Raw genomic sequence first — 27759 nt, forward strand, 5'->3', positions numbered from 1 at the left:
GGTAATGAAAATATAAATGGTAAACCATTATATTTGGATATATACATAGGCAAAAATGCAATGAAAAACAACTAAATAAAGCATACTTCTCAGTCAAGACATTTTCAAAAGTTATCTTCATTGTTGAAGTTAATTTTTTTTTGCTTATTTAGAGGCTCCTCATAATATGAGGCCCTAACCATGGCTTACTTGGCTCGTTCCTAAATCTGGCACTGAACATAAGAAGAATATAAGAAGAGTCATGCTGGATCAGACCAAGGGTGCATCTAGCCCAGCATTCTGTTCACACAATGGCCAACCAGCTCTCAACGGCAGACCCACAAGCAGGACATGAGTGCAACAGCACCCTCCCACCCATGTTCCCCAGCAACTAGTGTACATAGGCATACTGCCTCTGATACTGGAGGTAGCATAGAGTCATCAGGATTAGTAGCCACTGATAGCCTTATCCTCCAGAAATTTGTCTAACCCCCCTTTAAAGCTCCCCTTTTAAAGCCATCCAAATTGGTGGCCATCGCTATGTCATGTGGTAGCAAATTCCATAGTTTAACTATGCGCTGTTATTTTTTCACACAAAAATCCTTATACATATTGCGAGTTTTCTTGGAGATAAAACTGGGGAGTGTCACAATCAGTTTTAGAATAGTGATTTGGCAGCTAATTGTGCAGAAGTTACTACTTTTCAGTAATAGTTCCTAGGTTGGTAGCAAAGAATATAATTAAAATATTCACAATTACATTATCATCAGGCATTATACTCTTCGCTATATTTTATTAAGAAGGTCTGAAGCCAAGCGTTGGCCTGAGATCCGTGTAAATTAACAGAGATCCAGTGTGGTGTAATAGCCAGAGTGCTGTGAAACCAAGGCTCAAATCCCTGCTCAGCTCTGAAGCTTGCTTGTTGGCCTTGGACAAGTAACGCTTTTCTCTTGTGAGGCTAAAATACCACTCTGAGCTTCTTGGCTCAGGGAGAGAAAGAAGCATTGGACATCAGTCATATTTTTTAGTCTCACAATTTTAAGAAACATTGTCTCCAGTTTGACAAATGTCCTATATATCCTGTACGAATATTTTCCTTTGCTGTCAAGGTAAAACTGATTTTCAGAGCAGTTTCACATACTGAACTGCATGGATCACCATCTAATCTGATATCACAATGTGTACAGTCTATGATATTAATGCGTTCTTTTCTTCTATCTCTTTAGAAATAGTTCCGTTAGTGTGCATGATCCCTTTTCAGATGTAAGCGATTCTGCATTCCCAAAGCGCAACTCCATGACCCCAAATGCACCCTATCAGCAGGCCATGAATATGCCAGATATAATGGGGAGGATGTCCTATGAACCGAACAAGGACCCTTTTGGTGGGATGAGAAAAGGTATCTGCTGAGCATTCTTATGTAGTTAGTTTATTCCAGGATGTGCTCATGTGCATGCGTTTGGCATGATTCTTTACCTTTGCATTCCAGAGATATAAAAACACTGTATTATATTAATCTCTGCTTTTTTTCTGCCTTTTGTAAGCTGGGATGCTATTTCCGCAGTATTTTTGGAGGGTGAGAGATTTCTATAATTGGGAAAATTATTGTCACCAAAGTTTAAAAACTCATTAAGATATTCAAGAAACAGTAACATATTTTGAGATCATTTATTATGAATACTTTTTATAGCTCATAAGAACTACAGCAATGTTATGAACTTAAGTCAAACAGTTACTTTTTATTTAAGCAAAGGGACTTGGCAAGCCTGCCTAGTATGCAGGCCCATTTAACTATGTCAGTTAACATAGAACAGTACGTAGAACCAATACATTGACTAAAGATATAGGTACTCCTGAGAAATAATCACATGTGCTATGAGACACAAGATGGAGTGGGGCGGAGTGCACCTGGTGTCCTTAAATGGCATCCCTGCTCAATAATGCACAAATCATTGTAAGCAAAACTCTTGCCAATATATTAAGATATATAGTGCCTTGGGGTGCAATCCTATACATGTTTAGACAGAAAAAAATAGGAGAGTATGTAGGGAATTGTAGCTGGGAGTTGTAGGATTCTTATGCCCTGTAGCACTCTTGGAAACAGCCTCTTACAATAAAGTAAAGTCTCAGATTGTTGGAAAGCTTAACTAGAACCAAAAATTACATGCTCCATCTCCTGACATGTATTACATCTTCCATCTCTATGCATGTGGGCAGGTCTCTCAACTTTGTCTAAAGTGAATAGAGATTGAGCTCAGTAGGTTAGATCATATGCCCCATGACTTCTAGTGGATTCGAATTCCTATAGAAGTCATATGTGGTTTTTTCGAGTTTTTTCTTTGCCTAGTATTAGTGATACTTCTATACTGCTTAATATAATGAAATCTGTAAGTGTTTCATATAAATATTAAAATCACATTTAAATACATTTTTAAAACTAATTACAGTAATAGTACAGAGCAATACAAGGAGCAGTAAGATGAAGCAGCATAATTAATTACAATTAATTACAAGCCAGAGAAAGTGTTTTCAGGAGGTGTTTGAAACATGCCACATTTTCTGCCTCCTGAACTGCATGGGTGAGGGTTTCCCAGAGTACAGGCACCACTACTGAGAAGGCCCACCATCATGGTATTATGTGACGACATTCTGTTAGTTTCGGAATGACCAGAAAGGCCTCCTCTGAAGGTCTTAAAGATCGGCTCGGTATATATAAGGGAAGGCAGTCTGCTAGACTGCTGTATAAGGGAAGGCAGTCTGCTTCATCTCTCCCAAAGAAGGTCATCCATCAGGACAACCAAGGCTAATTCCATCCCAAAACAGGGCCTGAATCTGGACTGGAATGGATCCAGCTAATCAGTTTCATTCAAGAGCACCTGCAGCTGAGACACCACCACTCCCTCGAGCACCTTACTCATGAATGAGGTGTTTGTGACAGGATGATAGCTGGCATAGATCTCTGGATCCAGGGAGGGGTTTTTCAGGAGTGGTCGCACCACTGCCTCCTTCAAGGTAGTAGGGACCATGCCATCATGCAGTGATATGTTCCCCACTCCCCCAGTCCAGCCAGTCAGTCCCCCTGTGACTAGCTCAAATAAGGAATGAAGGACAAGGGTCGAGAGAGCTTGTGGTGGGTAGTACAGATGCAAGAGTCTTGTCCACATTCTCAGGCTCCAAAATACAAAATTGATCCCACAGAACAGGATAAGATGATGCACTGGATACCTCAAAAGACACTGCATCAGTAGCGGTGTTCAAGTCAGCATGAAGGTGAGCGATTTTATCCTCGAAGTGTCTTGCAAACTCATCACAGCGGGCCTCCAAGGATTCCAGTATTGGGTTCATTGGGTTGGATTAAAGTAACCCCTGAGCCACTCGGAAAAGCACTGCTGGACGGCTGCTCAAGGCTGTGATGAAGGTGGCAAAGGAAGCCTCCTTTGCCGCCTTCACAACCATGCGGTAAGCATGATTATACACTCTTATGTGTCCTTGATCACCTTCATGACAAGACTTGCACCACTTATGCTTCTACATTCTTCTGGCCTGCTTCATTGTCCAGAGCTCCTCAGTAAACCAGGGAGCCTTCTGAGCTCCACAGTGCCAAAGAGGGCATTCAGGAGGGATCATGTCAATGGCCTGTTGCACCTCACCATTCCATAGCGCGACAAGGGTTTCGACAGAATTGCCAGCTCTGGTGACTGAAAAATCCCCCAAAGTACTCAGACTTCACAAGTTTCTTTTTCTCAACTTTGTGAACTCTGGAATGTTCCCTCACTCTAAAGCCAATTCAAATCACTCTTCAGGTAGGGCCCAACTAGTTATGAGAAGTTGAACCAAAAATGTATCTCTAAAACATCTCATTTTCATGGCTACAGTGTCCCTTAAAAAATAATTTATATTGCACTTTTCCTCCAAGGAGCTCAGGTTGACAGACATAATTAGCTTCACTACCACCACCACAATTTTATCTTCACAACAACCCTGTGAGGCAGGTCAGGCTGAGAGATAGTGGCTGACCAAGGTTGCTCCACTCTGTTTGTGTGGTGATATTACCATCATCTTCATCTTCATCATCATCGATAATTAATGTCGTGCACTTCAGTTGCCAAAGGATTCCAAGAGTGGCTTCCAGACTGAGATTTTAAAACAACAATAAGTAATAGAACAAAGCAATACAATAAAAAAGCAAAGTTATCCGTCTTGATCATAATGGCATTTCCAAAATCCATATTGCTGCAATGCCTTTATTAGGCCAACAAAAACTTTATTTAAGAAAATTATGCACATATTTGAGATCCCCAAGTCTTTTCTTCAGACATTATAAAAAGCAGGTTGGGGGGCGGAATGGGGAGGAAGGAAAAAAAAGGGTGACTAGATGGTGAAGTCACATTGTCTGCAAATTCAGACTAGTCCCAAGATGTAGTGTAGAAGGAAGACTCTGCAGGTCAGGAGGTCCTGTGATAGTTAAAGGAAGGTTCTACTGCCCCAGGTTATCATGGAGGTTGGGGGTGGGAGGAATGTTGGATTCTCCATTTTGGAAATATAAGGTCCAGCTATTCTCAGAAGTGTTTTCCATCCTCGTCAAAGCACATGGCTCCTTTTGCCAGTGGTTCACAAAGAGAAATTAGGCAGCCTTTATATTAACAAAGCAGGAGATAATTTTAGATGTGATATATTTTAAATACAATGAAAAGAGCAGCATTTTCAGCATTAAAATGGAGGTTAAAAATGAACAGATATCAAGTAGGTTTGAATCCAGTCACATATCTGATATTCTCACAACCTGTTGTTTTAGTGCTGCTGATTATTTAAGTACGTCCTTAGCTCTCATAGTGTTTGTCAGATAACTGATCATTCTGCTTGGCAAGTTTAGGTCCCTGGACATCAATCTAATGATGTTATTTAATACGTCTTGAAAATGCATCTTGAAATATGCCTTGAAAATTCAAAATAATATATTGAAGTTGTGTGTTTGTTTTCTTTACTTTTTGTAGTGCCTGGAAACAGTGAACCCTTCATGACGCCTGGACAAATGCCTAACAGTGGAATGCAGGACCTGTACAACCAGACTCCCCCTGGAGCAATGTCCAGTATGGGCATAGGCCAGCGCCAGCAGTTCCCCTATGGAAGTGGTTATGACCGGAGGTGAGTGACTCCATCATCTTGAAAAGGCAAGAGATTCAGTGAACAAAATCCATCCCTTTTCTCCCTCCTTCTAACTGACCACCCCATGCCAGCTAGAGCTACCTAGGAAACCTCTAGTGAAGACTGAATCTATTTTTTTGCAGGCCTTAGTAAGTGAGGGGCATGACTGAAGAAGAAAGTTAAAGGGAGAGAGCTGGTCTGTAGCTGGATATATTTGATGTCTGCTTTTTTCAGGATTTGGCATTATTACTGACCTGAAGAGTGTGTGTGTGTGTGTGTGTGTGTGAGTGAGTGATTGTGTTCATGAACATTTTATCCCCTGGCAAACTGCACCCCTCTCCTTTTGATGATTTTGTACACTCCTTTGCAAAAGAGTGTGAAACTGTTTTCAAGGGAGTGTGTGTCAGATGTTGTGTCCCCTTTGCCTAGGCAACCTGTGAAACACACCCTTTCCCCAGTTGTCATGCATGGTTGACAAGTTGGGACAAAATGTGTGTGTGGATACACATATGGATACGCACCTGATTGCATGTCCCATTAAAATAATTTAGTGTACATCCAAATGCGGATCTCATCTATCCACACACATAACTTTCAGCTGGATGCACATCCCCTTCCACATTCTGTCCCAACAAGCATAACTACATGCAATTAGAGTAAAATGTTGTCCTTGTAGTGCTGGCAGGCAATAAAATCACCAGCACAGCAAGACAGGGAATGTCAGCCTGTTTGCCTGGGCAACAGGGATGCATTCCTCCCCACCCCCAATTCAGAGGCAGGGCAGTGGGAAAGCTTTGTTTCCCCCAGTGACATCATTGCATAGACAGATCTGATTGGCTATATGGTGCTGATTGGCTGGGATCAAGCAGAGAAGAATCCTTTCAAGTTAAATAAATAAATTCGCAGCCAAACAGCACGAGAAGGGGAACAATGGCTGAATATGAGCGTGATAAAAAGCATAAAAAAGTGGAAGGTTGGGATTTTTTCACAAACCTTTTTGCTGTCTTCAAAATAGCAACTTTTGCAGTGAATATCAAACCTCACAAAACATTGACGCAGCACCAGTGAACATAATGTCTCAGCTCTCTTTCTGTACTTCAATAAAAGCAAAGCGTGAAGACTCCATGTCCTGGTAGTCTTGGCTCAACATTATCTATGTGCTAGAGGAGCACTGCTCCTGCAGTTCGACCAGGAATATAACCCCATTGTCATTTTAGCTCAATAGCTGGGATGCTTCCTTTCTTAAATTGTAATAAAGACTTTGAAAAAAGCTATCCTAAAAATGGAGGCTGAGAATTAGGACGGAGCAATGCAGAAGAATACTGAACACTGAAATGAGTTTTACCAGCTAGAACAATGGAAGAGTTGTTATGTCCCATGACTTTACCAAATAGCTAAACAACTCATTCAGGTCAGTTTGCACCAATCCATTATTCATCCCTAAAAAGAAACCCTGGTTATTGAAGCTTTGGGAAAGTATCTCTACCAAAGAATTCTCAGAATATTATAAATCCCATTGTTCTTTAGCAAAAGCCACTAAAATTAAGCCAGATTTCAAAACAACATAAATATGTCGTGCATACATCCCTCTAAGGGCCAAACGATGGTTGTGGTTGTTTTGATAGTTGGGAAAAACAATCGCAGAAATTTATTTATTTATTTACAACATTTGTGTGCCACTCCCCATCCAAAGAGATTCCAGAGCGTTGAACACAAGACGTACAGTAGTAAATAAGATAAAAGATTAAAACACCATATTAAAATTGTTAAAAACAAAATGCCCATAAAAACTGTGGCTGGTCATTAAAGGAATGCTTCCTGGAACACAACGGCGCCTGCTTGACCTCCAGGGACAGGGAGTTCCAAAGGGGGCTGCCATGCTGAAGGCTCTTCTCCTGGTGGACTCCAGGCGGGCTATAGGTCCATGTTGAACTTCCAGGAACATGCCTTCCAATGACCTCAGTGACAGGGCAGGTTGGTGAGGGAGAAGGCGCTCTCTCAGGTATCCTGTTCCCAAGACGTTTATAAATAACATGTAGCTATGCAGCTTTGTCATCTGTAGTTGTTTCCTTGTTTAAAGTTTTCTTGAAATCCAATAGGCTGAATTTCACAAAGAACAGCATAAAATAGCTGATATAATTTTATTCCTCAAAAAGACAGACTACAAAGGTCTTGATGACATTTTGGGTCCCAGAGAAAGGTCTTGAATCAACCTGGCTGTGCCATAAGTCTTTTTTTTTTTTCTTCAGCAAATTTGGAGAATAAATGCTTTTTACAGCATGAGGTTTCCTTTGTCATTTTTAGGTCGGATCATGGGCTGGGTCCTGAAGGCAGTATGGGAGCACCTGGTCAAAGCAACATGGTGCCTTCAAACAGTGACCCAAGCATGTACTCTCCTAACCGTTACCCTGGGCAGCAAAGGTGAACTACACTTTAATCTGTTTGAAATACCTGTGTTAACCAGATAATTTTACATCTTAAGGCCTACTGGACATAAGGTGCAGTTTACCAACCATTGTTGCAGTGCAGCCTCTTTCCATTTCATTGGGATGTCTGCAGGTCCCTGGCATGAGCTCCTTTGAGAAGAGTAGCGGTTGCACAGCAGCAGTGCTTGATGGAGTGTTTCCAGAATTTACAAGCTCTTGATGGTTTTTTTTACTTTTGCTTGTTTCATTTTTCAGTTATAACAATTGTCAACTTGTAGAGAACTTGGGTCTGGAATAACTTTAATATTATACTTCCATAGAATGATGATATAAAACCACCGTTTTACTCCTATATCAGTGCAGAGTACAGCTGTCAACCTTTTACTTTAAATTTAGGTATTAAGCATTGAGGCTCCCATGGCTTTCTTAGGTTGACCTTTTATAGACAAATGAACTGAACAATTGAAAAGGATTCCTTGAAATGCAGCTTAATGTTTTCTTTGGAACCTTAGAGCAAATAATATTCCACATACTGCTGTGCAGTCATAATATCATGATATTTATGCACCTACAGAAGTCGACTTAAACTATGTCTGCTCTGTACGGTCAATGCAAGCCTTTGGAGTTCTTTAACTTTTTCTTTAGAACTCATTCTCAAACTCTTTCATTTTTACCCAGTTTAATCCAGTTTTACCACTGTATGTCACTAAGGTCTTATAAGAGGTCCTGTAGAGATACATAGAACCACCTTATATGTGTCTACCCCATTGGGCTTTCTGTGATGATAATGATGGTTTTATACATACGCATATATATACATCCTGTGCCATCATTGTAAATGGCACCTTACTGAGTTCCATGGACAAAACAGAAAGATCTTTGCCCTCAAGGAGTTTACAACTTGACATAGACAATGGAGGGAAGAGACAGCAGAAGTAGGGAGAGAAAGACAGACAAGGGAGAGAAGAATGCAAGTAAACACATCGAAGTTTGGCTACTGGCCATACAGAATAGGTGAGTTTTGAGGAGGGATTTAAAGAGAGAGGTAGGGTTAGGGTTAGGGTCAACCCTGACTGACAGTGACTCTCAGGCAAAAGTCTTTTATAGCCTGAGATCAAGTTAATTAGAAATGCTGAGAGTAAACTGGGACCTCTTGTATGCAGAACATGTGTTCTGTCACAGAACTACACACTCTCCCTTCCCCATAATATAGCTTATACCTTAAACATAAAGAAATGTGTCACAGTAACAGCACACAGAGTAGCATACTCCAGTACCAGAAGCAGTGAGCCTATGTACAGCAGTAGCTGAGGAACATGGGTGGGAAGGTGCTATTGCGCTCATGCCCTGCCTGTGGGTTCCCGGTCGACAGCTGGTTGGCCACTGTGTAAACAGAATGCTGGACTAGATGGACCCTTGGTCTGATCCAGCATGGCTCTTCTTATGTTCTTATGTTTACCACTGAGTCATGGCTGAATCAAGTCAAGAAGGCACATCTTGTTTTGTCTTGAATATTAACACCTCTCTAGTTGCTTACATATTAGGCTCTTAGATTTGTGTCAGTACTGAGTGTGCTGTGTAAGAGGCTTCATGGCAAATGAAATACCTTAAAGATGGTCATCCATCCATCCATCCATCCATCCCATCCTTGGGTATATTAATGTCCAGGCCATTTTACAAATTGAAAATATCAAAATATGCAGAAATAAGAATAATAAAATAGTAAGAAAAGCAAAAACAATTTTTAAAGCATTTAAACCAGCAGACCAATACAATCATCATCAATAAGAGTAAAACCAGCTCAGGCTATGTGCTGGAAGGCCTGACGCCAGATGGGCATCCTGTTGTGAGCTGTCCTGGAGGGGGCATTGCACAGGCTGGGTGCCACACAGGAAAAGGCCCTTTCCAGGCATCACTCCCCTGACTGCAGGAAGGCAGGCAACTTGGTGAAGGACTTCTAATCATAATCTTAGCGTTCGACTAGGGTTGTGCAAGAGAAGATAAATCTTCAGCTATCAGGGTCCAAAGCTGTTTATGGCTTTAAAAGTAAGCACATATGCATTGGATTGTACACCTAAATGGACTAACAGCATTTAAGGACTAGTTGTGAGATGTGATCCATTAGCCAGTCCCAGCTCTGTCAGCTCTATTTCAAATTAACTGCCGTTTCCAATAAATCTTCAAAGGCAGCCCCAGTTTAATCTAGAGGTTACCAGAGTGTCACCAAAGCCCCCCATCTTCCTTTGCCCTGTGCACTCCTATTTTTGTGCTATATGATAACTCCATATGACACATCCAGTGATGATAGCAATGCTCCTGCTGTGCTGCCATTATGCTGCTATAAGCCTGGTTCAGTTTATGATGCTGTTGTTGATAGTCAATCCTAAATGTTTACTTGCTGGATAAATTAATCTTAAAATCATGTGTTTAATCTGAGACTGGATGATTTGGATACATTATGCTATCATACCAGATTCCAAAGTATACCTGGTTGGGGTCTACCGTCAATATTAGGTACAGTGCTGTATACTATTACCAAGTTACACAGGTAAGTTTCAAACTGCACCTAAAGCTCTTCAGTTTGCAGCTTAATACATAATTTGCACACTCAAAACTATTTACATGTGTGGCTCTCAAAATACATTTTTGTTTATATTTGTGGTCCCACAATTGTCACTGTTGCCTTATGTTCCATTACAGTAATAAATTCCCGTTAAAACCTCTGCCTATTTTAAATGTAGCATTAGAACGTCTTCTGGATAAAACATTTCTCCTCATTACATAAATCACTGTGAAAGTGTAACATTCTGGCAATGCTAGCAAACCATACATTTTATCAATACAGTGTAAATAAGCACGGAATCAACTTCAGCCACTCAGATGGATTTGTTCTCACTTACTGCAGGTTGGTCATGTAATTTTGACTTCATGGCTTTCGGTTCATTCAGACTTTGTCAAGTGAGGTCCCCACCACCCTGAGCAGGAAGTTACGTGTGATCCAGGACCACCAGCATACTAATGCATGTACAGTTCACTGAGTTGCCACGATCTTTCTACTTGCCATAAGGATGGAAGGAAAGCAGAAAAAATGTGATTCATGCATACATCCAAATCATGTCTTATTTTCAGTCTATGATGTTACTATATTTGCTCTTCGTTGGCCCACAGTAAAGGTCAAAATGGATTCTAAGGTGTACTTGTGATCACTGATTTACTCTGTTGTAGTGGCACTGAATCAAATTGAATTGCACTAGAGCATAACCCGCCAAAATTAACACCACTTCCGTACGAACATATAATGTAATAAAACAGAAGGGAGGCTTTGTGCAGAGCTTCAAGGATATATCTGTTTGTCAGCTATCAGTTTCTATTGACTTGGAAAATCATCATTACTAATTGGTAGCTCTCATTTTTCATTGCAGGCATGAGCCATATGGACAGCAATATCCAGCACAAGCACCTCCTTCAGGACAGCCACCCTATGGAGGGCACCAACCTGGAATGTTTTCACAACAGCAGGTAAACATCTATGGTTGTAATATTCCCTTTTAAAAAATTTATTCTAGAAATCCATGCATTTGGGCATTGACAAATAGCAAACAACTTCAGGATAAATAGAAATCAGGGTAAAGTCCATGGATGGACAGCAAAAATGTTGCCATGTGTGCGAGTTCATGCATTTTGATCCTTTTGTGTGGAATGTTTCATAGAAGTTGATTCAATGAACAATACAAGATACAAGGCAATGCAGCTTATTTACTAAGTAGCTGATCCAAGTGCATACAAACCTTACAGGATAAATCCCCAATGAATGCAGTTCCCTTAGGGAGGGGAGACTATATCCACATAAGGGGTCAATGGATGTTGGATCAAAATATCCTTATGCTTCAAGCAGCTAAATCCAGAGAGAAAACATGCAAGAGGAAAAACAAAACCACCCCTCTATTGAAACTTGTAGGGTAAACAGGGCTGAGGAGAAAGAAAATGAAGTGAATCCATAAGAGTTGCAGAGATATCTCTGTTAAAACAGCTGTCCAAAAGATAGGGCAGAGCAATTATAGTTGAGGCAGCCATTGCCCCACAGCAGCCAAGTTCTTATTATTTGATTGTTCAATTAAGTTTTTACTTCATTTCCGAGTAAAATTCCCCAACTGCAAGTCATTAAAAACAAGTGGGACGTGCAACAGAATATTGCAGTGTGGAGTGCTCTTGTTCAGGATTCCAGCTAGCCAGCCTGCAGTGCCCTCGATAGGATACTCCAGTCCATTCCCCCTCCTGTGGCTAACCGTACACACACACACACACACACACACACACACACCATTAGCATTCTGTGCCCACTGTGCATACCCAGTCCTCATTTTGGGGGTTTCCCCATTTGGTGAGTTTTCTTAGGGTGCAATCCTATGCATGTTTAGACAGAAAAAAGACCTATAATTCCCAACATGCCTCAGCCGGTTTGCTGAGGCATGCTGGGAACCGTAGGTCTTTCTTCTGTCTAAACATGCATAGGATTGCACTCTTAGAGTTTCTTTACTTAAATGTTTTTGTACTTCTGCAAATCTTGGGGTTCCCCTGAGCCTCTTGATACCCCCCTCTTGTATCTGGATGGTGCCATTTTGGCTACATAAGAATTATCACTCGGTGAATGAGTTTGCTCTTAATATCATACAGACATTATATTTATATACCATTCATTCTAAAAATATTATCAAACCAACCCTTTAATACAGGGATGCGGAACCTCCAGCCCAAATTTGGCCTGCCAGACTGACCTATCTGGCCCACTGGGATGAGGCCTTGTCCTCTCCCCCAACCCCCTCCCTTCCTCCAACCCCCTCACCTTCAGGGCTAGCTGAGAGATGAATGCCCACGGTTATCTCTGATGAGAGGTAACAGATGGGATTCCATTAGCATAGCACTCACTGTCCCAGTTGGGAGGAGGAGCAGTGCACTAAGAGCTTTGTTCATCCCACATCCTCCCCTTTGCCTACATGGTGCAGGCAAAGTCACCCCAGCCAGAGAAAGCCCATGTGCAGCAAAGCCAGCCCACCCATGAGGTGGTGAGTGGAGTAGTACTCCACTGAACACCTCAGTCAGGGCAGCTTCACTTGTCCTCAGTCAGGGCAGCTTCACTTGTCCTGCAACCTCCCCACTGGGGGAAGGCATGGATCAGGCAAATCCAGGTCCCCTCCCAAAGCACTGATTGGAAGAGCTTCAGCCAGGAACTGGATGATGTCAGAAGGTGTGGTCCTGCCCCCGACATCCATCCTCCCACCCAATTTAAGTTCCCACCTCTGCTTTAATACACCTCAATACAAAACAGCAACTAAGAATCAGAATCAGTGCCACACAGAGCATCCACTTACTCCACCCAGAAGTAAAAGCCACCTAAGAAGCTCAATCTCTGCTGTTTCCCTAAATTAGACCCTGGACTTGGTCACCATCCCCTGAAGTTCAAATGGTGGTAGGATGCTCAAAAGGGCTTCCTCTAAAGATCTAAGAGTATGGAGGAATTACATGGGACAAGTTGTTCTCTCAGATTTGATTAAGTGCTTGTTCAAGTTATCTTTCATCCTAGATAAACAGATGCTTTTATTTGCTTTACACATTCATATGGATATGATTTCAAATGCTTAAAATTGTTTTAAAATATGTCATGGATTTACATTTTCTGAGTAGCATGTTAAAACAAGCTCTAAAGTTACTGCATGTTAAACAACAATGTAAAAATGACTTAACTAATAAATAACTTTTTTTTTCAAACTTAGAAATGTTGAAAATAATCCATAATTTTTAATTCAAGCTTCCTCACCCCCACTCCCCCTCCTTGGATTGAGAACTATCATGAGAAATTTTAGCTTAAGGCTAATTCTCTTTTAAATGTAAAGTTAGAAGCACATCAAAAGAACCTCGTAATAAAAGGACTGCATCAACAATTATCATAAGCATTTCTAGCCTGCCACTTAAGTCATAATTCTATCTATTGTGCACTAAATCTGGAAGATGAAATTTCCGCCAATTCATGTAGATTTATTGGAATAATTAAAAAAATTACCATGTGTCTATCAAAATACTAATGAAAGTACATTATAATTATACAGAATGTGTACAGTATGTAAACTTAAATTCATACCAGTGCACAGGAATATGAAAAATAATATTTTCATTGTTTTTTAAACCTCATTCATGTTGGCATTCCTTTTCAGAACTACAAACGCCATATGGATGGCATGTATGGGCCTCCAGCAAAACGCCCTGATGGAGATATGTTTAACATGCAGTATGGCAACCAACAGCAGGATATGTTTAATCAGTACAGTAGTGCTTACTCTGGACCAGAGAGGAGGCCCATGCAGGGACAGTATCCATATCCATATAACAGAGAGAGAATGCAGGGTCCAGGACAAATGCAACAACATGGAATACCTCCTCAGATGATTGGTGGCCCTATGCAGTCATCAGCCTCCAGCGAAGGGCCCCAACAGAACTTGTGGCCCACTAGAAATGATATGTCTTACCCGTATCAGAACAGGCAAGGCCCTGGAGGTCCTGCACAGGCCCCACCTTATCCAGGGATGAACCGTACTGAAGATATGATGGTACCTGACCAGAGGATAAATCACGAAAGCCAGTGGCCTTCTCATGTCAACCAACGTCAGCCTTCTTACATGTCATCCTCCACCCCCATGCAGCCTATCACTCGACCTCCTCAGTCATCCTACCAGACCCCACCAGCAATGCCAAACCACATCTCTCGGGCCCCAAGCCCTGCGTCTTTCCCTCGCTCCCATGAAAATCGGATGTCTCCAAGTAAATCCCCTTTCCTGCCCTCTATGAAGATGCCGAAAGTTATGCCCGCTGTCCCGGTTTCACAGGTCACAGGTCCTCCAACCCAGCCACCACCAATTAGGCGGGAAATAACCTTTCCTCCAGGCTCTGTAGAAGCATCCCAACCAGTCTTGAAACCAAGACGGAAGATTACCTCAAAAGATATTGGTAAGGATCATACAGTTGTCCTTATATGAAAAGGAATCGCCTTTTAATTACATTTTTGTAAAGGCTGCATTTATCTAAACTTGCTTTGGGAAATTAACTTAAAATTGCAGCAGTGCCCAAAGTTATTTCTTAGCAGGAGTGACCATATTTGCGCCTTCAGATAATTTAATGCAAAAATTAGCACTGCGTATTTTAAGCAACTCATTCCTATAATTGTGTCTTCTATTGTAGCAAAGTAGGGGCTCTCACGTTAGGTGTTGTCCTCCAGGTGCTTCTGATGTTTTGTTCCTCCACAAAACAAGCAGCAATTCTGTGATTTCATTGTAGGAAGCACAGTAGAGTATACTTTGTATTATTTTAAAGAGGCGTTATTGCTATGATATTATGTAATATTACCTTGTATTGTTTAGAGCTGATGGTTGCGTCTCTGCTGGTATTGAGCCTCAGATCAAAGGACTGAATTTCTGTAAGCTGCTTCCTAGGTCCAGTGGGTGATAGGATCAGACCATTTCACACAGCAAAAATAAAACATCCTTTTAGAACTTGATTGGATAGCTCTCTTTCTATCAAAGAGGAGGGCAGAGAGGCATTAGTTGAATGGAAAGAGCATTACATGTATCCATTAACAAAGGAAGCAAATAAATTATATGTAATGTCAAGGGTTTTGTTTTTGGCAAAGAAAACAAATATGGTACAACAAAGAAAACAAATACGTTACAACTTTTATTTGGAAGGAAGTGAAAATATAGCTATGAGATATCACACTGGCAGATACTGGAAGTGTTAATCAGTCTTCTTTTTGGAGAGGCAGGTATGGTGGTTTTACTGAATGAATATATGTTCTCCCCACCCCCACCAATTTGACTAGAGTTGCCTTGCCGTTTTGAGTAGCATCGAGTTGCTTGTGGTAAAAGTACACAGATATTTTTGAACGTCACTCAGGCTGTGAACAACATTATTCCTGCTATGAGTGTTCTGCTACTGCCGTTTGTTTCCATTTCCTATTTCTTGTGGCCATTTTGTACTCCTTCTTCCCCAAGAGGAAACTGAGGGTAGCATTAGAGAATTTATTTCCTTTGGTGTGAAGGGCACCAGGTGTCAATGATGTCTTCATCTTACTTTCCTTATTTTCAAATGTACACATTGAGTAGGCATTGTGAGGGCTGAGAAGCAAACCATAGAAAAAAATATAATGTCTATATAGCACTCAAAACATTCAAACCACTGCAAAATTAAAACAGATTTCCCTCAACTTCTCAGTTCCTCAGACCATAAACAGTAGTTTCCATCTGCACCATGAAGTGTGTGTGATAAACACACACACTCAGCCTTGTGCACATTCCTGAGTCTGAGACAAAGGATAGCCCACAGTATTATTAAGACGCTGAACTGCAGACCGGAAGGTCGGCAGGACAGCAGTTCGAGACCCGAGTGCTGCGTGATGGAGTGAGCTCCTGTCTTCAGTCCCAGCTTCTGCCAACCTAGCAGTTCGAAAGCAAGAAATTGCAAGTAGATAAATAGGTACCGCTTCGGCGGGAAAGGTAAGAGCGCTCCGTGCACCTCGGTGTTCAGTCATGCCGGCCACATGGCCACGGAAGCATCTTCGGACAGCACTGGCTCTTTGGCTTAGAAATGGAGATGAGCACCACACCCTAGAGTCGGACACGACTGGTTGGGGACACCTTTACCTTTACATTTTATTGTCCCCTCAACACCTAATGCTTGAGAGAGGATCAGCTCTTCACTTTGCATAACAGAGCATGATGGTTCACAGCATGGTTATTGCCATTCTGTACAGCCAGTTTTCAAAACAGTTTTCATCTAAATATGTGCAGTTTTACTGGTTGTAATGCAATTTGTTCACAGTGAAAGGAATTGTCATGAATGGGTGTGGAAATGGCATTCCTGAACACAATGGCCACCTTTGGAAGTTAACATCCTAGTTTAGTAACCCAGAATATGCATGACGTTTGTGCACTAGCATGCAGCTCCTTTGCTCCCATTTCACTTCTCCCATTATGTGAGCAAGCAAACAACCCAGGAAGCCACGGTTGACCATAGCCTCCTGTTATTTCCAAACCAGGAACTATGGTTAATGGCTTCCAAATAAGTCAGCATTTGGAAGCCAGCATTAAACCATGGCTTCACATCCTGGCCAGTTTGGAAGTAATTATCTGTAGTTTCCTGGTTCAGACATAATGGGAAGCTATGGTTAACTGTGGCTTCCTGCTTGCTTCCCCACGCACATCAAGGGAACAGGTGCATGAGGCTTGTACATATCCTGGTTTATTAAGCCAGGATTTGATTGTCCAAACTGGGCCATTGAGGAAATTATGACAATTCATGCCATAAAGTAGAATACCAGCATCCATTGATATCATTGATCCAAATTTCACGTGCCATTTGGAATTTGCCCTGCAAATGTCCTCTAGGCAGCATCAATATTAAATTCTTTACTTTCTTATTTTCTAGTGACTCCTGAGGCTTGGCGAGTGATGATGTCTCTTAAATCGGGCCTTCTTGCTGAAAGTACTTGGGCATTAGACACTATTAATATCCTTCTGTATGATGACAGTACTGTTGCTACTTTCAGTCTCTCTCAGGTAGGTTTGATATTTTTCAGGAGTGGTATTTTTCTCAACCCTCATAATGCCAAATATTCAGGTGAAGGGGTGCCCCAAGGACTGACTTTTAAAAATTAATTCAGTAATTGTTATCAGAGTTCTCTAAGAGCAGCTTGGATCCTAAGACAAGGGAACAGAATTCCTCTCATACAACAGGAATTTCTGGGCTCCTCCTTCCACCAAAAGATACTCTCAAGAATCGGAAAGACCTTCTAGAGTTGCATGGAATGGGGAGGTTGCAGTGGGATGCGGAAATCAAGGAGGCCAATTTGCATAAATGGGAGGGTCTTCTGCTCATGCAAGAGCACCTTTAGATCCAAGCCAGAATGTTTCCCAATTTAACATTTATGGTGAATATAGCTTTCGCTAACGGCAGAAGGAACTCAAGAATGCCTTGGGTAGAGTAAGTTTCAGCATGAAATGCATTCAGTATCTCAGCTAGTAATAAAAGCCTTTGAGAACTTATCACTGGCATGAAAATCATCTTGGCCACCAAGCTCTTCCTTAGCTGGAAGATTAACACGGGTCAGAGAATTAGGAAAGGGTGCTGGTGGATTAAATAACATTAAATAACATTAAAGAGCTTCGGCTATTGGGCGGTATAGGAATGAAATGAAAGAGAGAGAGAGAAGGAAGGAAGGAAGGAAGGAAGGAAGGAAGGAAGGAAGGAAAACTATTTGAATATGACAGAAAAGATCACTTTGTCTGTGGTCATCATATTAAAAGACTTCACCCCCTCCAGTAACAGGTCCCTTACTCTGTGTGTGGATGGGTGCGCGCAAACGCATGCAAAATGAATTTTGTATTTTCAGTATAGATGAACTTAGTTTTGTATAAAACCTGACAAATTGTCACTTCAGAAGACTGACATCTTTGATGCAGAAGACATGTATGCCACAGGGAATAAGAAGCAATAGGAACACCCCTCTGTGATCTGCCAGTGTTGCTAGATTCCTCGCTTTAAGAGCAAAGGTTGTAATTGTTTCTGAGGCCAACTGTTATCCTGGTTTGCTTGTTTTTTTATAATCAGTGCTATGTGTGGATCCATGTGTGTTGGACAGCATGGAATATGAACAGAGTATTAATTTTGGATGGAGACGTCCAGGCTTGTAAATAACCACTTGCCCGATCACCTGTAATGAGTAATAATCACTTCCAGGCAACCAGGCAGGAAAGTGTTTGTAAATTAGAAGAGAGTTGCTTTTGCTTTTTTCCTTTCAGACTGTTGAAGTTCCACAAATAACAGTATAGGTATGTATGGATAGAGGGGCTACTACCAATGTTTACGGGCTAGAAGCTTCTGTATACTTATTTGCAGGTTGCTATACCTGTTCAGTAACTGTCGCTCAACCTAAGCTTCCTCACAGGGTTTCTGTGTATTAGAATGAGGACATATTGTAGTCTGCCCAGAAACCTTGAGGGTAACGTGGGAAAAAATCTAATTTACATTAATATATTTGGAGCAGGAAGATAGAATCTGATGAATATTCAAAAGGCAAAAAGGGCCTAGGAAAAGCTTCCAATTGCCATGACTTCAGTGGCCTCACCCAGTTACCCTGATGCCATATGTACCTTCTTTGCACCCCCATTTTTCAGCAGCAGTTTCACTAAGAAAATGCAGTGTACAGACCAATCCTAAACGGTGGGGGGGGGAGAGATATGTAGTGGATAATCCACGACTTCCAAAGCACTGCTAGCTCACCGAACCCAGGAGAGGAGGGGAGGGGAGGGGAAAGGTGTTTTTTCCCCCTTCTTTTTCATTTTTTTCTTCTTTTTTTCCTTGCCATTTGTCCTTTGGCTGGCATAGTTCATATACCAGATCTGGGGCCATGTTATGGAGCAATGGGGGCTTTGGATCCAGTGCATTCAAGGCCATCCCACCCCCCCCAGAACACCCTGTTTTGGCCTCTTTCACTGGTTGAAACACTACCAACAGTAGAACTACACCCATGAAGCTTTCTGCAAACATACCGGGGGCCTCCAGGGAGGACAAACCACTCCACTGGCAGAGCTCTTCTTCACCAGCACAGGGGTGCTACTCCATCATCCTAACCCCCCTCAGCTAGCAAAAGGTGGGCTCCAGCTAGGATTGCTTGTCCAACAGTGTAACCATAAGTAGGTAGTATCTTCTTCCCATCTAATCTTCTTCCTATCTCTGAACATTTTGGAGCCTGGAAGATTGCAGAAGAGAAACTAGAAAACATCTACCCTTAAAGGCAGCCTAAAAATCATTTTAAATAAATAAAAAAGAATACATAAAAGTATACCTACTACTACAAACATGGTCTGAAATGTCCTTCTAAACATTTTTACTCTTTTTCTCCCCCTTTGTTTCCTCAGTTATCTGGTTTTCTTGAGCTTTTGGTGGAATATTTTAGAAAATGTCTGATTGATATTTTTGGGATCCTTATGGAATATGAAGTGGGGCATCCAGGACCAAAATTACGAGATCATAATTCATCCTGGAAAGAAGATGGCCAATCTGCAACACAAGATGCCAGAAAAGAGGAAGAAAACAATGATGAATGTAATCATTATTTTGATGAATTTGAGGATGAGGAGGAAGAGGAGGAAGATGAAAATGAGAACACTGATGGAAGAGAAGAGAAGAGCAGTGTTCTTGCTCCCCCTGGTGCCATTGCTGATCCAAGTGAGAGGCCAAAACAAGCCAGTAAGTTTGACAAGCTGCCAATTAAAATTGTAAAGAAAAATAACCTATTTGTTGTAGACCGATCTGACAGGCTGGGGCGTGTGCAGGAATTCAACAGTGGGCTTCTCCACTGGCAGCTTGGTGGGGGTGATACAACTGAACACATCCAGACACACTTTGAGAGCAAGATGGAGATTCCTCCTCGCAGGAGGCCACCTCCTCCATTGAACTCAAGTAAAAAGAAGAATGTGGAAGGGAAAGGAGAATCTGAGGAACAGCAAGACAAAAGCATATCAGCCACCATTGATGATGTCTTGTCAGCTCGTCCAGGAGCATTGTCTGAACACTCAGACTCTAGTTCTCAGACGGATAGCAGTAAATTTCCATTTGGGATCCATCAAGCCAAAAGTCATCGGAATATCAAGCTGCTAGAAGATGAGCCACGGAGTCGAGATGAGACTCCTCTATGCACCATAACTCACTGGCAGGACTCTTTGGCCAAGCGTTGCATCTGTGTGTCAAATATCGTCCGTAGTTTGTCTTTTGTGCCTGGCAATGATGCTGAAATGTCAAAACATCCAGGCCTGGTGCTGATCTTGGGAAAGTTGATCCTTCTCCATCATGAGCACCCAGAAAGAAAGCGTGCACCACAGACATATGAAAAAGAGGAAGAGGCGGACAAAGGGGTGGCCTGCAGCAAGGATGAGTGGTGGTGGGACTGCCTTGAGGTCTTGAGGGATAATACATTGGTCACATTAGCCAACATTTCTGGGCAGCTAGACTTATCTGCTTACACGGAAAGCATCTGTTTGCCAATTTTGGATGGCTTACTGCACTGGATGGTGTGCCCATCTGCTGAGGCACAGGATCCTTTTCCAACCGTGGGGCCCAACTCAGTCCTCTCGCCTCAGAGACTTGTACTGGAAACCCTGTGTAAACTCAGTATCCAAGACAATAATGTGGACCTTATCTTGGCCACTCCCCCATTCAGTCGTCAGGAAAAACTCTATGCTACTTTAGTTAGGTACGTTGGGGACCGCAAAAATCCAGTCTGCCGAGAAATGTCCACAGCACTCTTGTCGAACCTTGCACAGGGGGACACGTTAGCAGCAAGGGCAATAGCTGTGCAGAAGGGAAGCATCGGGAACTTGATAAGCTTCCTTGAGGATGGGGTCACTATGGCCCAGTACCAGCAGAGCCAGCATAACCTCATGCACATGCAGCCTCCGCCTCTGGAGCCGCCTAGTGTAGACATGATGTGCAGGGCAGCCAAGGCTTTGCTGGCCATGGCTCGGGTGGAGGAGAACCGCTCAGAGTTCCTTTTACATGAGGGGCGTTTGCTGGATATCTCAATATCTGCTGTCCTGAACTCTCTGGTTGCATCGGTCATCTGTGATGTACTTTTTCAGATTGGGCAGTTATGACATAAGTGAGAAGCCAAGCATGTGTGTGGAGATTAGAGGGTCACATATAACTGGCTGTTTTCTGTACCTGTTTATCCAGTGTAGGAAGAAGGAAAAAAAGAATCTTTGCTCCTCTGCCCCATTCACAATTGGGAATTAAAAAATAATAATTTGAACAGTTATGGAATTAATATTTGCTGTCTATGTGTATAAGTACATCTTTTTATTTTATTTTTTTAACCAAAGTCTCTGTCTAGTACATTCAAAGGTCACACTTCTTTTCCATAGATATCCTTTTTAACGTTTCTTTCCATGTTTGTATCACATATTTTTGGGGAGAAAAAGCAAACTAGAGATATTGGGGATTAAAATGTTGCAAAATATAATTTGATGTGGGGGAAAAGGCCCACCACTCTGAAGTGCAAAAGTGGAAAACAATATTCTGAGTTACTGTGTGTTTTATTTTTCAAGAACGAAAGAAAACTCAACCACCCCTTACACCGTTGCCCAAAGCGCTCTGTGCAATAGAAGAATGTTAGTGATGTAGGTGTAGCGGATCAAGAAAGGGGGTCGGTCCATAGTCTGCATATGAAATTACCTTGGTTTCTCCGCAGGAGAAGGGATACATTAGGCTAGGAGCAAAACAAATTCTTTAGGAAAGTTAAAACACAAACCTGAAGACGATCAACATGAATTGCTTCCTCACCAGAACTGTCACATCAGTATGTATTGTTTGACTTTCCACAATGACAGTTCTTCACAATTCCTTTTGATCATTTTTTAATTTTTTTATTGCCTAAGGGCAGTGATGTATATAGAAGTTGTACATTAAACATACCCTCATCTTTTTTTAAAAAAAATAAAATAAGTACAAGGATTTCTTTTTTTCATGATGTGGTAACTACAAAGTGATGGTAGACTTAATTTTATTATTATAATTATTATTATTATTATTATTATTATTTTGTTTGGGCCATGTCTCCAAAAACAGCAACAACAAAACAAAACACCACCACGAGGGTAATGTACAAGTTTCTGTATGTATAAAGTCATGCTCTATTTCGGGAGAGCAATTGCTCACAGCTTGCTTTATAAATCAAGATGTGGAAATGGTTACATATGGATTGATTTAAGAAAATGGTTACCAGTCTACAGAAAAAAAATACATATACAGGAAAAAAAGGAAGAAACACAACTTCAAAGATTTTTCAGTGGGAAGAATCCACATTTGTATTTCAAAATAATGTAGTTTAAAAAAAAAGACAAAAAAACTTGATGTAAATTCCTCTTTTTCCTCTGGCTTAATGAATATCATTTATTCAGTATAAAATCTTTATATGTTCCACATGTTAAGAATAAATGTACATTAAATCTTGTTAAGCACTGTGATGGGTGTTTTTGAGTAATGTTCTCATTTCACCATGAAATCAAACTAATTCAATCACTAACAGTGAAGATTATACTCTTCCTCCTACCAATGATGGTTTATCATGGATTATTTTAATCTAGTGGTCAAATGATACAACAAACTCAGAAATAATAGCTGCCAGTCATTACTTACAAAAAAAAGCAGGCCACAGAAGAAAATGAAGAGGATCGGCTATTGATCGTTCCCACTGTACATCTACAAAAGTTGCTGCATTCAAGGATGGACATAAATGTTTGAATACGACAAGGAAAGGAAAGGTTCCTCCTGGGCAAGCACAGAGTCATTGCTGACTCCTAGAGGGACGCTTTCGCTGGCGTTTTCATGGCAGACTATAGCGGGGTGGTTTGCCATTGCCTTCCCCAATCGTGACTTCCCCCAGCAAGCTGGGTACTCATTTTACCGACCTCAGAAGGATGGAAGGCTGAGTCGACCTGAGCTGGCTACCTGGGACCCAGCTTCCGCTGGGATCGAACTCAGGTCGTGGGGAGAGTTTCGGTTGCAATACTGCTGCCTACCACTCTGCGCCACACGAGGCTCTTTTGAATACGACAACCTATGTAAATCTGTCTCTCCCTCTCTGGCAGTAACAGTTGGAAAGCTTGTACTTTGATGAGTACAATTTGTCTGAGTTGTATTTGCTACCCATTACAGACTTCCAGAAACTTGATCCAATTATTTCTTTTGGTCACAGGAGCTCTGATGCTCAAGGAAAGCTCATACACCCACAACAACTGCCACATCCCATCTTAATGAAGGAAGCAGATTCAGAAGCATATTTCTTTGCAAATGCAAATCTGGGCCCTTCATGGAAATGAATGGGGCAGCTGATACAAGAGCTCCATGTGCACATCAGAGTACATGCAAGGCTCTGGATTTGGGGTGCTTATTTCTGTACAGATTACTACAGCACTAACACAGTTGTTTACCCAATGGTTGCTGAAATTGGGGGCCAATTCATATGTTACCGCAACAGTGAGATAATTGATTCTCAAGGCATTATTCTCATACTGCTCCAGAAACATGGATAAAGAAAACATGAGGGCAGAGCCAATGACACGGTTCCTTCCCACACCAGTATCCTCCTCCCTGCAAGCAACATCCAGCTGGGAATGATGCAAGGCATTGGTTCTGGCCAAGTGGGTCCCTTCATTCAAGTGTTGCCAGAGCAGTGTGGGAAAAAGCCACAGAAAAGAGGCTCTTACACTGGTGTGGCAAAATATAAAGTGGCATTTGGAACTCTCACTGAAGCGGTCGGGCCTAACAGAACAGGGCCTACAGCGTCATATCTCAAGAATTGCTATATTTCTTAAAAAGAGACTGATTTCTCACTCTTTTCATTTGATGGTATTGTATCTTTAATATTATTCAAGCACTAATACTTGATGTTTCATCTTAGCTGTTGATGGTTAGGGGCTGCTGCATATTTCTACATTTTTCTTCCTTTTTCATCACTGTGGGGCTTCTGGAAAATACGTTATCCCAATAGGCATCCTGTTAATCTTGCTCATATAACTTGCTCTAACACATTAATATAGAAGATAATTTCATGGACAGGCAAAGTACATACTATTATCATCCAAGTTTGACATGCGACTCCCTTGTGTCACAAAAAGTCATTTTTCCTTCTTCTGTTGTAATCTGTTCACTCTTTTATCACCCATGGTAACAGTTTCTTCTAGCTTTTTGTCTCTTCCATAACAGTACATTCAGAAATGTATGTTAAATTACAGCCCACTTGTAACTGCACATCGGGGGAAAAAACAGATTTAGGGAACTATAAAAAAATAAACATATTCTGTGGTTGGAGGCGCTAAGGCACTTCTAACTTCTTAGCTATGTTACACAAAGTAATTTTAATCTGTTTTCAGAACCCTAACTTGACCTCCTTTCTGTCTTCCTCACGTTTGTTTGTTTGTTTTTTTGCTACTGCACTGAATGATTAAGCAGTTCTTACTGTAAAAAGAAAAAATCCTCCAGCTCAACTTAAGCAAATGTGTCCAGCTCCAGCATGGCTAAAAAACATTGGTATGTTACTGATAATGAAGAGAGAAACAAGTTATTTTCAACAGGATAATCCATGGAGCAAACCTGGAACATTACCAGTGACCAGCACATTCAACCACTAATTTGTATAGATCTGCTTTGAGAATTATTGAACAAAATGATGATAACCTTGAATAGTTTATTAGTAATGGTGAGTCTGGAACATCAGTAGAATGGCCTAGCTGCTGTTTGTCCCAGATGATCTCTTGCTAGTAAACCTTTCAGCATTTGTTTTTTCAAGTTTTTATAGGTTAAATATGAATGAACAAAATCAATTTTAAAATTACATCCATCATTAAAAAAAATGCTGTACAGAGTGTGCTCTAAATAAAGGGGTGTATATTTTGGAATGCTATAGTCAACAAAACATGTTGATTGATATTTTATCATCAGTGCCTTGGAAATAATGGTAGGATGGTTTCTTATTACTTGCTCTTTCAACTGAGTTGAGCAAATTATTATATAGGACCTAAGATTCTGTATAGGGCTGCCAGCTGAATAATTAAAAACTAAGGTAAGTTTCTCTTACAGAATGTTAGGAATTCTTCTGACTTTGGGGGCATCCTTCATATTTATTGGAAAAAGGGAAAACAAGCGATATACACAAATCAGCATAAGAGCAAACATCAAGTTTAGGTTTTAACTGCGATAGTTACTACTGTTATTTTTTTTATCAGAATCTGGTTTCCTACCTATTCACAGAAAAGAAGATACGTTTGCACACCAAGATATCGCTGACCAGCAGGAAGTAAGGAGGTGCAAAGGGTTCTCATTCACTGCTATTGTAACCTGCCTACACTCTTTCAATGGCATTTGGCTTTCATACCTTAAGAGCAAAGGAATCCATCTCTCCATGTATGTGTCCTTTTATTTAAGTACCCAGAGAGAAAAGGGAGGAAGGCAACAAAGAAATGACAGAGAAAGATGCCTCTGGAATAATACAATACCAACAAACAACACCTTGAGTCTTCTTCAGGTGTACCCTGAGGCTTATTTTGCCACTTTGAGAGAGTGGAGTCTCTCAATAGCAAACGTGCACCTCTTATTTTATACTGACTTCCTTCTTTATTTTAAAACTTGAGCATCAGTGGCAGTAATCAAGCCATTGTATGGAAGGGAAAAAGTGGGTAAGAGACTAGAACAGGAGACAGCAGGGGCGTTGCTACGTTCTTAAAAGATCTGGGGCACAGGTCCATAACACATATTTGCATCTCTCTCTCTCTCTCTCTCTCTCTCCCCCTCCAAGTCTAAGCACACCTCTAAAATATATATATATATATATACACACACACACACACACGTGTGTGTGTGGTATGTGCATGTGGTGTGCTTGCATGTGTGTATAGATTACATACATACATACATAAGTGTGCACTGACCCCCCACCCCACTTCAACTCGGACCCTGATTCAGCATTTTGGAAAACAGCCCGCTTCTGCTCTGGCCAATTTGTAGTTGGACCATTTCAGCTCAGCACCAAACCTGAGTCAAGGTTTGGAAAAATGGGTGTTTATGCTTCCTGTTGACTACCATAGCAAATTTTTAAACTAACTTTTTCTCTTGGTCAGAACTGGATGATCATTTCAGGCATAGTAGCCCCCTAGAAGGGGATTACACCTGCCCAATGTCAGAAAAATAGGTGCAGGGTTTATATTTTGATTTTCTTTTAAAGGGAACTGCCAATAACACTTTTATTACTTGGAGAATTGGATAAACATTTCAGGCTTCATTGCCCCATCAGAGGAGATCATGTCTCCAAATTTCAGAATGATAGCCACAAGGGTTTTTGTGCAAGGGTGGCCTTGACATTTTGAGGTATCCAATCTTATTTATTTATTAAATTTATTAATCGCCCATCTGACTGGTCACCCAGCCGCTCTGGGCGATGTACAAAGTATATTATAAAACAGTTTAAAACAATAAAATTCTACAGTAAAAACATTTTCTAAAATACCCTAACCCACCTCAAATGCCTGCCTGAACAACCACGTTTTTAATACGTGGCGGAAGCTCATTAAAGAGGGGGCATGGCGGTGTTCCCCAGGGAGGGAGTTCCACAGAGTGGGGGCCACCACAGAGAAGGCCCTCACCCTCGTCCCCACCAGTCTAGCTGTCCTGGCTGATGGGACAGAGAGAAGGCCATCCGACGCTGATCTTGTTAAGTGGCCTGTCTGGTGTTGCTGGAGGCGCTCCTTAAGATAGGCTGGGCCGAAACCATATAGGGTTTTAAAGGTCAAAACCAACACCTTGAATTTGGCCCGGAAAACAACCAGTAACCAGTGCAACTCCTTCAGCACTGGAGTGATGTGATCTCGCCGGCGGCTGCCTTTAATCGGGCGAGTCACCGCATTCTGTACCAGCTGCAGCTTCCGAACCGTCTTCAAGGGTAACCCCACGTAGAGCACATTACAGTAGTCTAAACAAGAGGAGACCAGGGCATGTACTACCGATGGGAGCAGATGGTCGGGAAGGTAGGGGTGCAGCCGCCGTATCAGATGGAGTTGGTACAGCACTGTCCGGCTCACAGCTGACACCTGAGCCTCCATGGACAGCTGGGAGTCCAAAATAACCCCCAGGCTGCGGACCTGGTCTTTCAAGGGTAGCCGTACCTCATTCAACATCAAGTCAACATCCCCCAGCCTCCTCTTGTCTCCCACCAAAAGTACCTTGGTCTTGTCAGGGTTCAGCTTATTCCTCCCCATCCAGCCACTCACCATCTCCAGACATTTGGACAGGGATTCTACGGCCAAACTTGGTGAAGGTTTGAACGAGAGGTAGAGCTGCATGTCATCCGCATATTGACAACACCGCACCCCAAACCTCCTGATGATAGCCAAGAGCGGCTTCACATAGATGTTAAATAGCATTGGAGAGAGGATGGAACCCCGTGGCAACCCACAAGTGAGTGGCCACGGTCCGAAACCTCCTCTCCCAGTGCTACCCTCTGGTACCTGCTGGAGAGGAAGGACCGGAACCACCACAATACGGTGTCTCCAATGCCCAACCCCTCCAGGCGGTCCAGGAGGATACCATGGTCAACGGTATCAAAAGCCGCTGAGAG

General features: G+C 41.8%; 1 protein-coding gene across 6 annotated transcripts in view; it reads left to right on the forward strand.

The window, feature by feature from the left end:
- Positions 1–22598, forward strand: part of ARID1B (AT-rich interaction domain 1B) — a 536503-nt gene extending 513905 nt beyond the window's left edge. For 4 of the 6 annotated variants that reach the window (XM_084827886.1, XM_084827887.1, XM_084827888.1 and 1 more), the window contains 6 exons: positions 1206–1378; positions 4974–5124; positions 10973–11069; positions 13760–14549; positions 17022–17152; positions 19514–22598. In XM_084827886.1, coding sequence (XP_084684012.1) covers positions 1206–1378; positions 4974–5124; positions 10973–11069; positions 13760–14549; positions 17022–17152; positions 19514–21247 — 3076 coding nt within the window. In that variant the 3' untranslated portion in view covers positions 21248–22598. Of the gene's footprint in view, positions 1–1205; positions 1379–4973; positions 5125–7428; positions 7546–10972; positions 11070–13759; positions 14550–17021; positions 17153–19513 lie in introns of all 6 variants that reach the window. The other 2 variants (XM_084827884.1, XM_084827885.1) reach the window with 1 other exon arrangement.
- Positions 22599–27759: the final 5161 nt, after the last annotated feature.

The sequence above is a fragment of the Heloderma suspectum genome, chromosome 1 (assembly GCF_057233095.1).
Source record: "Heloderma suspectum isolate Gila_16-S chromosome 1, 16-S_ref, whole genome shotgun sequence".
NCBI lineage: Eukaryota > Metazoa > Chordata > Lepidosauria > Squamata > Helodermatidae > Heloderma > Heloderma suspectum.